Consider the following 16,046-nt stretch of genomic DNA (forward strand, 5'->3'; position numbering starts at 1 on the left):
GACAGTTTCAGCTAAGGTAAAGACAGACAACATGACAGTTTCAGCTAAGGTAAAGACAGACAACAGCATGACAGTTTCAGCTAAGGTAAAGACAGACAACTTGACAGTTTCAGCTAAGGTAAAGACAGACAACATGACAGTTTCAGCTAAGGTAAAGACATAGACAACAGCATGACAGTTTCAGCTAAGGTAAAGACAGACAACATGACAGTTTCAGCTAAGGTAAAGACAGACAACAGCATGACAGTTTCAGCTAAGGTAAAGACAACAGCATGGCAGTTTCAGCTAAGGTAAAGACAGACAACAGCATGACAGTTTCAGCTAAGGTAAAGACAACAACATGGCAGTTTCAGCTAAGGTAAAGACAGACAACAGCATGACAGTTTCAGCTAAGGTAAAGACATAGACAACAGCATGACAGTTTCAGCTAATGTAAAGACAGACAACAGCATGACAGTTTCAGCTAAGGTAAAGACAGACAACAGCATGACAGTTTCAGCTAAGGTAAAGACAACAGCATGACAGTTTCAGCTAAGGTAAAGACAACAACATGACAGTTTCAGCTAAGGTAAAGACAACAACATGACAGTTTCAGCTAAGGTAAAGACAACAGCATGACAGTTTCAGCTAAGGTAAAGACAGACAACATGACAGTTTCAGCTAAGGTAAAGACAGACAACAGCATGACAGTTTCAGCTAAGGTAAAGACAGACAACATGACAGTTTCAGCTAAGGTAAAGACAGACAACATGACAGTTTCAGCTAAGGTAAAGACATAGACAACAGCATGACAGTTTCAGCTAAGGTAAAGACAGACAACATGACAGTTTCAGCTAAGGTAAAGACAGACAACAGCATGACAGTTTCAGCTAAGGTAAAGACAACAGCATGACAGTTTCAGCTAAGGTAAAGACAACAACATGGCAGTTTCAGCTAAGGTAAAGACAGACAACAGCATGACAGTTTCAGCTAAGGTAAAGACAACAGCATGACAGTTTCAGCTAAGGTAAAGACATAGACAACAGCATAACAGTTTCAGCTAAGGTAAAGACAGACAACAGCATGACAGTTTCAGCTAAGGTAAAGACAGACAACATGACAGTTCAGCTAAGGTAAAGACAGACAACAGCATGACAGTTTCAGCTAAGGTAAAGACAACAGCATGACAGTTTCAGCTAAGGTAAAGACAGACAACAGCATGACAGTTTCAGCTAAGGTAAAGACAGACAACATGACAGTTTCAGCTAAGGTAAAGACAGACAACAGCATGACAGTTTCAGCTAAGGTAAAGACAGACAACAGCATGACAGTTTCAGCTAAGGTAAAGACAACAGCATGACAGTTTCAGCTAAGGTAAAGACAACAACATGGCAGTTTCAGCTAAGGTAAAGACAACAGCGTGACAGTTTCAGCTAAGGTAAAGACAACAGCATGACAGTTTCAGCTAAGGTAAAGACAACAGCATGACAGTTTCAGCTAAGGTAAAGACAACAGCATGACAGTTTCAGCTAAGGTAAAGACAACAGCATGACAGTTTCAGCTAAGGTAAAGACAGACAACAACATGACAGTTTCAGTTAATGTAAAGACAACAACATGACAGTTTCAGCTAAAGTAAAGACAGACAACAGCATGACAGTTTCAGCTAAGGTAAAGACAGACAACAACATGACAGTTTCAGCTAAGGTAAAGACAACAACATGACAGTTTCAGCTAAGGTAAAGACAGACAACAGCATGACAGTTTCAGTTAAGGTAAAGACAACAGCATGACAGTTAAAGCTAAGGTAAAGACAGACAACATGACAGTTTCAGCTAAGGTAAAGACAGACAACAGCATGACAGTTTCAGCTAAGGTAAAGACAACAGCATGACAGTTAAAGCTAAGGTAAAGACAGACAACATGACAGTTTCAGCTAAGGTAAAGACAGACAACATGACAGTTTCAGCTAAGGTAAAGACAGACAACATGACAGTTTCAGCTAAGGTAAAGACAACAACTTGACAGTTTCAGCTAAGGTAAAGACAGACAACATGACAGTTTCAGCTAAGGTAAAGACAGACAACATGACAGTTTCAGCTAAGGTTAAGACAACAACATGACAGTTTCAGCTAAGGTAAAGACAGACAACATGACAGTTTCAGCTAAGGTAAAGACAACAGCATGACAGTTTCAGCTAAGGTAAAGACAGACAACAGCATGACAGTTTCAGCTAAGGTAAAGACAACAGCATGACAGTTTCAGCTAAGGTAAAGACAACAACATTACAGTTTCAGCTAAGGTAAAGACAGACAACAGCATGACAGTTTCAGCTAAGGTAAAGAGAGACAACATGACAGTTTCAGCTAAGGTAAAGACAACAACATGACAGTTTCAGCTAAGGTACAGACAACAACATGACAGTTTCAGCTAAGGTACAGACAACAACATGACAGTTTCAGCTAAGGTAAAGACAGACAACATGACAGTTCAGCTAAGGTAAAGACAGACAACAACATGACAGTTTCAGCTAAGGTAAAGACAGACAACATGACAGTTTCAGCTAAGGTAAAGACAACAGCATGACAGTTTCAGCTAAGGTAAAGACAGACAACATGACAGTTTCAGCTAAGGTACAGACAACCACATGACAGTTTCAGCTAAGGTACAGACAACAACATGACAGTTTCAGCTAAGGTAAAGACAGACAACATGACAGTTTCAGCTAAGGTAAAGACAGACAACATGACAGTTTCAGCTAAGGTAAAGACAGACAACAGCATGACAGTTTCAGCTAAGGTAAAGACAACAACATGACAGTTTCAGCTAAGGTAAAGACAGACAACAGCATGACAGTTTCAGCTAAGGTAAAGACAGACAACATGACAGTTTCAGCTAAGGTAAAGACAGACAACAGCATGACAGTTTCAGCTAAGGTAAAGACAGACAACAGCATGACAGTTTCAGCTAAGGTAAAGACAGACAACAACATGACAGTTTCAGCTAAGGTAAAGACAACAGCATGACAGTTTCAGCTAAGGTAAAGACAGACAACATGACAGTTTCAGCTAAGGTAAAGACAACAACATGACAGTTTCAGCTAAGGTAAAGACAGACAACAGCATGACAGTTTCAGCTAAGGTAAAGACAGACAACAGCATGACAGTTTCAGCTAAGGTAAAGACAGACAACAGCATGACAGTTTCAGCTAAGGTAAAGACAACAGCATGACAGTTTCAGCTAAGGTAAAGACAGACAACCACATGACAGTTTCAGCTAAGGTAAAGACAACAACATGGCAGTTTCAGCTAAGGTAAAGACAGACAACAACATGACAGTTTCAGCTAAGGTAAAGACAACAACATGACAGTTTCAGCTAAGGTAAAGACAGACAACAGCATGACAGTTTCAGCTAAGGTAAATCCAGAGCATTGTCAGGTTGTCCGTTCGTAAATTCAGAGCGTTTCGCTCTCGGAGCCACCCTGGACGCTCTGGCCGAGGAGTAGAGTTGATCCGAGCGTTCAGCGGCAAACAAGCACCGAAGCTAACTGGCTAACGTTAGCTAGCTACTTCCAGACACAAAATGAGAGAAGACCCCACTCTGACCATTTTACTCCCCCTAGCAGAGCTGGTTAGGCTGTTTTCATGTTATCCAGAACGTTGGTGACTGTAACTATGCTGTTGGAAAATAATTTAATGCCGCTTTTTTTTGTTTTGCCGATGTTTTGCCGACACCGGCCATATTCAACGGGTGTTGAGCGTTCGTAAATTCATCAGGTATTCTACGCGACAGCGAGCGCTCCAAAAGCGGAATAGATAGCCAGGAGTAACAATGTCCGTCGAAACCACTTCGCTAAGAATGATGTGAATAATAAAGTGTAATAAAGTTGGGTAGTTAGTTAGATAGCAGATAGTTAAAATGGTCCCGTGTGGCTCAGTTGGTAGAGCATGGTGTTTGCAACGCCAGGGTTGTGGGTTCGATTCCCACGGGGGGACCAGTACGGGGGGAAAAAAATTTATGAAATTTATGCACTCACTACTGTAAGTTGCTCTGGATAAGAGCGTCTGCTAAATGACTAAGATGTAAGATATGAGTCTCCAGTTTCAGATATCTCCTACAAACTTGTTAGAATCTCTAACCCTTCATACTAGGAACATGCTAAGATGCTAACTGTGATATTACAGATAGTTAAAATCCTGCCTGGCAAGTTCCATGTATAAGTAGCCAGCTAACGTTAGGTAACTAGCTAGCATACAGGTACATACTGCATATTTTACGCCACTTTCTTCAAATCTGAGAAATATTTTCCCGCAATTTTCTGAAGAATTGCATTATGGGCCCTAAAAGCAGGGGAATAGTGTCCACTGCTTGTATACTTTGTATTTTGGTGAATGTTGTACGACAGCCGGGATCTTTTGGCATACTAACTATATCCTATATATCCTATATAACATTATCAGCTGCACCATCGAGAGCATCCTGACTGGTTGCATCACTGTCTGGTATGGTAACTGCTCGGCCTCCGACCGCAAAGCGCTACAGAGGGTAGTGCGTACGACCCAGTACATCACTGGGGCCAAGCTTCCTGCCATCCAGGACCTCTATACCAGGTGGTGTCAGAGGACGGCCCTAAAAATTGTCAGACTCCAGCCACCCTAGTCATAGACTGTTGTCTCTGCTACCGCACGGCAAGCGGTACCCGGAGCGCCAAGTCTAGGTCCAAGAGGCTTCTAAACAGCTTCTACCTCCAAGCCATAAGACTCCTGAACAGCTAATCAAATGGCTACCCAGACTATTTGCATTGACTCTGTACTGGTACCCCCTGTATATAGCCTCCACATTGACTCTGTACCGGTACCCCCCTGTATATAGCCTCCACATTGACTCTGTACCGGTACCCCCTGTATAGAGGGGTCTGACTCTGTACCGGTACCCCCTGTATATATCCTCAGGTCTACTACACCTGTTGTATTCAGCATTTCACTGTAAGGTCTACTACACCAGTTGTATTCAGCATTTCACTGTAAGGTCTACTACACCTGCTGTATTCAGCATTTCACTGTAAGGTCTACTACACCTGTTGTATTCAGCATTTCACTGTGAGGTCTACTACACCTGTTGTATTCAGCATTTCACTGTGAGGTCTACTACACCTGTTGTATTCAGCATTTCACTGTGAGGTCTACTACACCTGTTGTATTCAGCATTTCACTGTGAGGTCTACTACACCTGTTGTATTCAGCATTTCACTGTGAGGTCTACTACACCTGTTGTATTCAGCATTTCACTGTAAGGTCTACTACACCTGTTGTATTCAGCATTTCACTGTGAGGTCTACTACACCTGTTGTATTCAGCATTTCACTGTGAGGTCTACTACACCTGTTGTATTTATCGTATAGACAATTAAGTAATTATAACTTTTAAATGTTCTCTTTGTTGACAAACTCTGTTTTTGTAAGTACTAGGTATGTTTTGTTTAAAGAGAAGCTTTTTTATTATTTTTTATATCAGGTCCATAAAACTCTATTTTCTACCTTGGTGTTTATAACCTCGTCTTTACCTTCAGTAAAGTTTCGTTCAGAAAGTTCAGACTCTTCAGAACAGCAGAGACCCTGGTGTCCGTTGGCCTTGTGTCTAGAATGGAGAGTATTTAAGTCCACGGTCGATATGATGGAGTTTCAGAAAGTCCTAATGGTTTCGTAAACATTTCTCTCAGATGTAATCCTTTATTGGAAATGGGTTTTTCAAATCCCCACGCTGCTGAACGAGGCCAAACCACAAACTACAGTGTAGTATGGAGCTACGGCATGATGGAGCTACGGCATGATGGAGCTACGGCATGATGGAGCTACGGCATGATGGAGCTACGGCATGATGGAGCTACGGCATGATGGAGCTACGGCATGATGGAGCTACGGCATGATGGAGCTACGGCATGATGGAGCTACGGCATGATGGAGCTACGGCATGATGGAGCTACGGCATGATGGAGCTACGGCATGATGGAGCTTCCAGCTGTTCCAAGAACAGACCCATGTTTCTGAGGAGAGAGATGTCTCTGCACATTCCTCCCCCCTCTCCTCTCCTCTCCTCCCCCGTTCCTGCCTCTCCTCTCCTCCCCCGTTCCTGCCTCTCCCTTCCTCCCCCGTTCCTTCCTTCCCTATTCCTTCCTCCCCCCTCCTCCCCCGTTCCTTCCTCTCCTCCCCCTCCTCCCCCGTTCCTTCCTCTCCTCCCCATTCCTTCCTCCCCTCCTCCCCCATTCCTTCCTCCCCCTCTTCCTTGATCCTTCCTACCCCGTGCTGGGCTGTAGGTCTACTGAATGGTGCTGTAGGTCTACTGAATGGTGCTGTAGGTCTACTGAATGGTGCTGGGCTGTAGGTCTACTGAATGGTGCTGGGCTGTAGGTCTACTGAATGGTGCTGTAGATCTACTGAATGGTGCTGTAGGTCTACTGAATGGTGCTGTAGGTCTACTGAATGGTGCTGTAGGTCTACTGAATGGTGCTGGGCTGTAGGTCTACTGAATGGTGCTGGGCTGTAGGTCTACTGAATGGTGCTGGGCTGTAGGTCTACTGAATGGTGCTGGGCTGTAGGTCTACTGAATGGTGCTGTAGATCTACTGAATGGTGCTGGGCTGTAGGTCTACTGAATGGTGCTGGGCTGTAGGTCTACTGAATGGTGCTGTAGATCTACTGAATGGTGCTGGGCTGTAGGTCTACTGAATGGTGCTGGGCTGTAGGTCTACTGAATGGTGCTGGGCTGTAGGTCTACTGAATGGTGCTGTAGGTCTACTGAATGGTGCTGTAGGTCTACTGAATGGTGCTGGGCTGTAGGTCTACTGAATGGTGCTGGGCTGTAGGTCTACTGAATGGTGCTGGGCTGTAGGTCTACTGAATGGTGCTGTAGGTCTACTGAATGGTGCTGTAGGTCTACTGAATGGTGCTGGGCTGTAGGTCTACTGAATGGTGCTGTAGGTCTACTGAATGGTGATGTAGGTCTACTGAATGGTGATGTAGGTCTACTGAATGGTGCTGTAGGTCTACTGAATGGTGCTGGGCTGTAGGTCTACTGAATGGTGCTGGGCTGTAGGTCTACTGAATGGTGCTGTAGATCTACTGAATGGTGCTGGGCTGTAGGTCTACTGAATGGTGCTGTAGGTCTACTGAATGGTGCTGTAGGTCTACTGAATGGTGCTGGGCTGTAGGTCTACTGAATGGTGCTTTAGGTCTACTGAATGGTGCTGGGCTGTAGGTCTACTGAATGGTGCTGTAGGTCTACTGAATGGTGCTGTAGGTCTACTGAATGGTGCTGTAGGTCTACTGAATGGTGCTGTAGGTCTACTGAATGGTGCTGTAGGTCTACTGAATGGTGATGTAGATCTACTGAATGGTGCTGTAGGTCTACTGAATGGTGCTGTAGATCTACTGAATGGTGCTGTAGGTCTACTGAATGGTGCTGTAGATCTACTGAATGGTGCTGTAGGTCTACTGAATGGTGCTGGGCTGTAGGTCTACTGAATGGTGCTTTAGGTCTACTGAATGGTGCTGTAGGTCTACTGAATGGGGCTGTAGGTCTACTGAATGGTGCTGTAGGTCTACTGAATGGGCTGGGCTGTAGGTCTACTGAATGGTGCTGTAGGTCTACTGAATGGTGCTGTAGGTCTACTGAATGGGGCTGGGCTGTAGGTCTACTGAATGAGGCTGTAGGTCTACTGAATGGTGCTGTAGGTCTACTGAATTGTGCTGTAGGTCTACTGAATGGTGCTGTAGGTCTACTGAATGGTGCTGTAAGTCTACTGAATGGGGCTGGGCTGTAGGTCTACTGAATGGGGCTGGGCTATTTATTGTCAAATCGGTTAGTTTTACGAGTTGAGGTTGACGTTGTATTAATCCCTCTTAGATAACAAGACTCCTCGATACGACTACTGCACATCTGTATATCCCTGTCCTACTTGGCTGATTGTAAAGTAGGTTAGTTAACTGGGTGTCTCTCTCTGTGTATCCCCGTCCTACTTGGCTGATTGTAAAGTAGGTTAGTTAACTGGGTGTGTCTCTGTATTTCCCTGTGCTACTTGGCTGATTGTAAAGTAGGTTAGTTAACTGGGTGTCTCTCTCTGTGTATCCCCGTCCTACTTGGCTGATTGTAAAGTAGGTTAGTTAACTGGGTGTGTCTCTCTGTATGTTCCTGTCCTACTTGGCTGATTGTAAAGTAGGTTAGTTAACTGGGTGTGTCTCTCTGTATTTCCCTGTACTACTTGGCTGATTGTAAAGTAGGATAGTTAACTGGGTGTGTCTCTCTGTATGTCCCTGTCCTACTTGGCTGATTGTAAAGTAGGTTAGTTAACTGGGTGTGTCTCTCTGTATTTCCCTGTCCTACTTGGCTGATTGTAAAGTAGGTTAGTCTTCGCCACAGTAGGTTAACTGGGTGTGTCTCTCTGTATATCTCTGTCCTACTTGGCTGATTGTAAAGTAGGATAGTCTTCTCCACAGTAGGTTAACTGGGTGTGTCTCTCTGTATATCCCCATCCTACTTGGCTGATTGTAAAGTAGGATAGTTAACTGGGTGTGTCTGTCTGTGTATCCCCATCCTACTTGGCTGATTGTAAAGTAGGATAGTTAACTGGGTGTGTCTCTCTGTATGTCCCTGTACTACTTGGCTGATTGTAAAGTAGGTTAGTTAACTGGGTGTGTCTCTCTGTATTTCCCTGTACTACTTGGCTGATTGTAAAGTAGGTTAGTCTTCGCCACAGTAGGTTAACTGGGTGTGTCTCTCTGTATATCTCTGTCCTACTTGGCTGATTGTAAAGTAGGATAGTCTTCTCCACAGTAGGTTAACTGGGTGTGTCTCTCTGTGTATCCCCATCCTACTTGGCTGATTGTAAAGTAGGTTAGTTAACTGGGTGTGTCTCTCTGTGTATCCCTGTCCTACTTGGCTGATTGTAAAGTAGGTTAGTTAACTGTGTGTGTCTCTCTATATATCCCTGTCCTACTTGGCTGATTGTAAAGTAGAATAGTTAACTGGCTGTGCCTCTCTGTGGTCGTCCAGGTGTTCCAGGGGTGTGGTCAGCCCAAGCCGTCTGGGATGGGCAGCAGCAGATCAGCCAGGGGAATCTCTGATGTCTTCAACGCCCGCTTCAGACCCTTCAGCCCAGAGGAGAGGCCCACCACCGCTGCTGGCACCAGCCTGGACAGACTGGTAAGAGAGGAGGACAGGGAGGAGGACAGACTGGTAAGAGAGGAGGACAGGGAGGAGGACAGGGAGGACAGACTGGTGGGATAGGAGGACAGGGAGGAGGACAGACTGGTGGGATAGGAGGACAGGGAGGAGGACAGACTGGTGGGAGAGGAGGACAGGGAGGAGGACAGACTGGTAAGAGAGGAGGACAGGGAGGAGGACAGGGAGGAGGACAGACTGGTGGGATAGGAGGACAGGGAGAAGGACAGACTGGTAAGAGAGGAGGACAGGGAGGAGGACAGACTGGAGGGATAGGAGGACAGGGAGGAGGACAGACTGGTAAGAGAGGAGGACAGGGAGGAGGACAGACTGGAGGGATAGGAGGACGGGGAGGAGGACAGACTGGAGGGATAGGAGGACAGGGAGGAGGACAGACTGGAGGGATAGGAGGACAGGGAGGAGGACAGACTGGTGGGAGAGGAGGACAGACTGCTAAGAGAGGAGGACAGGGAGGAGGACAGACTGGTGGGAGAGGAGGACAGACTGCTAAGAGAGGAGGACAGGGAGGAGGACAGACTGGTAAGAGAGGAGGACAGGGAGAAGGACAGACTGGAGGGATAGGAGGACGGGGAGGAGGACAGACTGGAGGGATAGGAGGACAGGGAGGAGGACAGACTGGAGGGATAGGAGGACAGGGAGGAGGACAGACTGGTGGGAGAGGAGGACAGACTGCTAAGAGAGGAGGACAGGGAGGAGGACAGACTGGTGGGAGAGGAGGACAGACTGCTAAGAGAGGAGGACAGGGAGGAGGACAGACTGGTAAGAGAGGAGGACAGGGAGAAGGACAGACTGGTGGGATAGGAGGACAGACTGGTGGGATAGGAGGACAGGGAGGAGGACAGGGAGGAGGACAGACTGGTAAGAGAGGAGGACAGGGAGGAGGACAGACTGGTGGGATAGGAGGACAGGGAGGAGGACAGGGAGGAGGACAGACTGGAGGGATAGGAGGACAGGGAGGAGGACAGAGAGGAGGACAGACTGGTAAGAGAGGAGGACAGGGAGGAGGACAGACTGGTAGGAGAGGAGGACAGAGAGGAGGACAGACTGGTAAGAGAGGAGGACATACTGGTAGGAGAGGAGGACAGAGGGGAGGACGGACTGGTGGGATAGGAGGACAGACTGGTAGGAGAGGAGGACAGGGAGGAGGACAGACTGGTGGGATAGGAGGACAGGGAGGAGGACAGACTGGTGGGATAGGAGGACAGGGAGGAGGACAGGGAGGAGGACAGACTGGTAAGAGAGGAGGACAGGGAGGAGGACAGACTGGTAAGAGAGGAGGACAGGGAGGAGGAGAGACTGGTGGGAGAGGAGGACAGGGAGGAGGACAGACTGGTAAGAGAGGAGGACAGGGAGGAGGACAGACTGGTAAGAGAGGAGGACAGACTGGTAAGAGAGGAGGACAGGGAGGAGGACAGACTGGTGGGATAGGAGGACAGGGAGGAGGACAGGGAGGAGGGCAGACTGGTAAGAGAGGAGGACAGGGAGGAGGACAGACTGGTAAGAGAGGAGGACAGACTGGTAAGAGAGGAGGACAGGGAGGAGGACAGACTGGTAAGAGAGGAGGACAGACTGGTAAGAGAGGAGGACAGGGAGGAGGACAGTGGGTGGCAGGGAGAGGACCACTCTAGTCTCAGATATATACAGGAGCCCAGAACCTTCTATATCAGACCAATGTTATAGAAGTCACTATCTCTGTGGAATCGTTCTGTCTACTGAGAGAACCAGCAGAGAGATAGTTGGAGATTAAATCCCTGTTATATTATCCCTCTGAGTCCAAAATGGCACCCTATTCCCTATTTAGTGCACTAGTTTTGATGGCCCCGGCCAAAAGTAGAGCAGTCCCCTCCTCTCTGTTGAATCCTCAGCTCCATTTTCAGGTCGTGGCTCTGTGTCGACTCATAAACAGCCTTGACGCCCTCGTTCTCCCACCGTCTTCTCATCTCCCCAAGGGGGGGAGAGAGTGAAGTGTGCACTCTGCTCTCAAGCACTCTCTCACTCTACTGTTACCTTGGTGGTCAAACCCTGGAGGGTTTTATGGGAACAAAGAGCTGGTGGTCAAATCATGGAGGGTTTTATGGGAACAAAGAGCAGGTGGTGAAACGTTGGAGGGTTTTATGGGAACAAAGAGCTCAAGGAAACAACACATGCATGTCAATACATATTTACATACATTACCCCTCCAGGATGATACATTACCCCTCCAGGATGATGCATTACCCCTCCCAGGATGGTACATTACCCCTCCAGGATGATACATTACCCCTACAGGATGATACATTACCCCTCCCAGGATGATACATTACCCCTCCCAGGATGATACATTACCCCTACAGGATGATACATTACCCCTCCCAGGATGATATATTACCCCTCCCAGGATGATACATTACCCCTCCAGGATGATACATTACCCCTCCAGGATAATACATTACCCATCCCAGGATAATATATTACCCCTCCAGGATGATACTTTACCCCTCCCAGGATGATACATTACCCCTCCCAGGATGATACATTACCCTCCAGGATGATACATTACCCCTCCCAGGATGATACATTACCCCTACAGGAGGATACATTACCCCTCCCAGGATGATACCTTACCCCTCCAGGATGATACATTACCCCTCCAGGATGATACATTCCCCCTCCAGGATGATACATTACCCCTCCTGGAAGATGCATTACTCCTCCCAGGATGATACATTACCCCTCCAGGATGATACATTACCCCTCTCAGGATGATACATTATCCCTCCAGGATGATACATTACCCCTCCCGGGATGATACATTACCCCTCTCAGGATGATACATTATCCCTCCAGGATGATACATTACCCCTCCCAGGATGATACATTACCCCTACAGGATGATACATTACCCCTCCCAGGATGATATATTACCCCTCCCAGGATGATACATTACCCCTACAGGATGATACATTACCCCTCCCAGGATGATATATTACCCCTCCCAGGATGATACATTACCCCTCCTAGGATGATACATTACCGCTCCCAGGATGATGCATTACCCCTCCAGGATGATACATTACCTCTCCAGGATGATACATTATCCCTCCAGGATGATTCATTACCCCTCCAGGATGATACATTACCCCTCCACGATGATACATTACCCCTTCCAGGATGATACATTACCCCTCCCAGGATGATACATTACCCCTCCAGGATCAGGATGATACATTATCCCTCCAGGATGATACATTACCCCTCCAGGATGATACATTACCCCTCCAGGATGAAACATTACCCCTCACAGGATGATACATTACCCCTCCAGGATCAGGATGATACATTACCCCTCCAGGATGATACATTACCCCTCCAGGATGATACATTACCCCTCCAGGATGATACATTACCCCTCACAGGATGATACATTACCCCTCCAGGATCAGGATGATACATTACCCCCCCAGGATGATACATTACCCCTCCCAGGATGATACATTACCCCTCCAGGATCAGGATGGTACATTACCCCTACAGGATGATACATTACCCCTCCCAGGATGATACATTACCCCTCCCAGGATGATACATTACCCCTCCAGGCTGATACATTACCCCTACAGGATGATACATTACCCCTCCCAGGATGATACATTACCCCTCCCAGGATGATACATTACCCCTCCCAGGATGATACATTACCCCTCCAGGCTGATACATTACCCATCCCAGGATGATACATTACCCCTCCAGGATGATACATTACCCTTCCAGGATGATACATTACCCCTCCCAGGATGATACATTACCCCTCCAGGGTGATACATTACCCTTCCAGGATGATACATTACCCCTCCCAGGATGTTACATTACCCCTCCAGGATGATACATTACCCCTCCAGGATGATACATTACCCCTCCAGGATGATACATTACCCCTCCAGGATGATACATTACCCCTCCCAGGATGATACATTACCCCTACAGGATGATACATTACCCCTCCAGGATGATACATTACCCTTCCAGGATGATACATTACCCCTCCAGGATGATACATTACCCCTCCCAGGATGATAACAACAGGACATTGTCTTAGTAAAGATGTAGATTGAAGGGAGAGTTTTAATATAATGTGTTATAATACATAATGATTGAGACTGGTGCATTAACATGAGTGGAGAGGTGCTTCGACTCCCAAAGAGAGAGGAGGCAGGGGAATTCAGTATCTTGCCAGGACTGTTTATCGCCTGCTATGGTTGCTGTTGGTTTCCAGACTAATGCATATATTCATAGCATTCCTTGCATTGTATGTTTTATTTCTCTCTCTCTCTCTGCCTTTCTATTAAACCCCTCTCTTCTCTGTTTCTCTGCTGCTCCCAGAGGATAGTGTGGAGGACAATGCAACACGGCGTAAGCTTTCCTTTCAATCCTCTTACCTCAACTCATCTCATCTGTCTCCTCTTACCTCAACTCATCTCATCTGTCTCCTCTTACCTCAACTCATCTCATCTGTCTCCTCTTACCTCATCTCATCTCATCTGTCTCCTCTTACCTCAACTCATCTCATCTGTCTCCTCTTACCTCAACTCATCTCATCTGTCTCCTCTTACCTCAACTCATCTCATCTGTCTCCTCTTACCTCAACTCATCTCATCTGTCTCCTCTACCTCAACTCATCTCATCTGTCTCCTCTTACCTCAACTCATCTCATCTGTCTCCTCTTACCTCAACTCATCTCATCTGTCTCCTCTTACCTCAACTCATCTCATCTGTCTCCTCTTACCCTCATCTCATCTGTCTCCTCTTACCTCAACTCATCTCATCTGTCTCCTCTTACCTCATCTCATCTCATCTGTCTCCTCTTACCTCAACTCATCTCATCTGTCTCCTCTTACCTCAACTCATCTCATCTGTCTCCTCTTACCTCAACTCATCTCATCTGTCTCCTCTTACCTCAACTCATCTCATCTGTCTCCTCTTACCTCAACTCATCTCATCTGTCTCCTCTTACCTCAACTCATCTAATCTGTCTCCTCTTACCTCAACTCATCTCATCTGTCTCCTCTTACCTCAACTCATCTCATCTGTCTCCTCTTACCTCATCTCATCTCTCTGTCTCCTCTTACCTCAACTCATCTCATCTGTCTCCTCTTACCTCAACTCATCTCATCTGTCTCCTCTTACTCAACTCATCTCATCTGTCTCCTCTTACCTCAACTCATCTCATCTGTCTCCTCTTACCTCAACTCATCTCATCTGTCTCCTCTTACCTCAACTCATCTCATCTGTCTCCTCTTACTTCAACTCATCTCATCTGTCTCCTCTTACCTCAACTCATCTCATCTGTCTCCTCTTACCTCAACTCATCTCATCTGTCTCCTCTTACCTCAACTCATCTCATCTGTCTCCTCTTACCTCAACTCATCTCATCTGTCTCCTCTTACCTCAACTCATCTCATCTGTCTCCTCTTACCTCAACTCATCTCATCTGTCTCCTCTACCTCAACTCATCTCATCTGTCTCCTCTACCTCAACTCATCTCATCTGTCTCCTCTTACCTCAACTCATCTCATCTGTCTTGTGAATCTGTCCTGTCCTCTTCCTACTTGTCGACATTACCCTCAGAGAGATGCATCGCTGTAGTCTGTCTGATGCTGCTACAGGAGGCTGTAGTCTGTCTGATTCTGCTACAGGAGGCTGTAGTCTAGCTGTATAGCTGTAGTGTCTGATTCTGCTACAGGAGGCTGTAGTCTAGCTGTATAGCTGTAGTGTCTGATTCTGCTACAGGAGGCTGTAGTCTAGCTGTATAGCTGTAGTGTCTGATTCTGCTACAGGAGGCTGTAGTCTAGCTGTATCGCTGTAGTGTCTGATTCTGCTACAGGAGGCTGTAGTCTAGCTGTATAGCTGTAGTGTCTGATTCTGCTACAGGAGGCTGTAGTCTAGCTGTATAGCTGTAGTGTCTGATTCTGCTACAGGAGGCTGTAGTCTAGCTGTATCGCTGTAGTGTCTGATTCTGCTACAGGAGGCTGTAGTCTAGCTGTATAGCTGTAGTGTCTGATTCTGCTACAGGAGGCTGTAGTCTAGCTGTCTAGCTGTAGTGTCTGATTCTGCTACAGGAGGCTGTAGTCTGGCTGTATAGCTACAGGAGTCTGTAGTCTAGCTGTATAGCTACAGGAGGCTGTAGTCTAGCTGTATAGCTACAGGAGGCTGTAGTCTAGCTGCATAGCTGTAGTGTCTGATTCTGCTACAGGAGGCTGTAGTCTAGCTGTCTAGCTGTAGTGTCTGATTCTGCTACAGGAGGCTGTAGTCTAGCTGTATAGCTACAGGAGGCTGTAGTCTAGCTGTATAGCTGTAGTGTCTGATTCTGCTACAGGAGGCTGTAGTCTAGCTGTATAGCTACAGGAGGCTGTAGTCTAGCTGTATAGCTACAGGAGGCTGTAGTCTAGCTGTATAGCTGTAGTCTAGCTGTATAGCTACAGGAGGCTGTAGTCTAGCTGTATAGCTACAGGAGGCTGTAGTCTAACTGTATAGCTACAGGAGGCTGTAGTCTAGCTGTATAGCTACAGGAGGCTGTAGTCTAGCTGTATAGCTACATGAGAGTGTGCAAAGCTGTCATCAAGACAAAGGGTGAGAACTTTGAAGAATCTCAAATATAAAATATATTTTGATTTGTTTAACACTTATTTTGGTTACTACATGACTCCATATGTGTTATTTCATAGTTTTGATGTCTTCATTATTATTCTACAATGTAGTAGGTGTTGTAAAACTTTTGACTGTTACTGTATATGATGGATGCTGGTGGCCAATCCTCATAGGCTTTAATCCCTTACCTCCCCCCCCCCCCCCCCCC

At 46.5% G+C, this 16,046-nt stretch overlaps 1 protein-coding gene across 1 annotated transcript in view; it reads left to right on the plus strand.

The window, feature by feature from the left end:
- LOC115187852 (glypican-6-like) overlaps positions 1-14,836 on the plus strand; it is a 15,411-nt gene extending 575 nt beyond the window's left edge. Inside the window, exons 2-4 of the mRNA XM_029746884.1 lie at positions 9,026-9,175; positions 13,574-13,603; positions 14,819-14,836. Of these exons, the coding sequence (XP_029602744.1) occupies positions 9,026-9,175; positions 13,574-13,603; positions 14,819-14,836 (198 nt within the window). The remainder of the gene's footprint in view (positions 1-9,025; positions 9,176-13,573; positions 13,604-14,818) is intronic.
- Positions 14,837-16,046: the final 1,210 nt, after the last annotated feature.

This window comes from Salmo trutta, unplaced genomic scaffold (genome assembly GCF_901001165.1).
Source record: "Salmo trutta unplaced genomic scaffold, fSalTru1.1, whole genome shotgun sequence".
NCBI lineage: Eukaryota > Metazoa > Chordata > Actinopteri > Salmoniformes > Salmonidae > Salmo > Salmo trutta.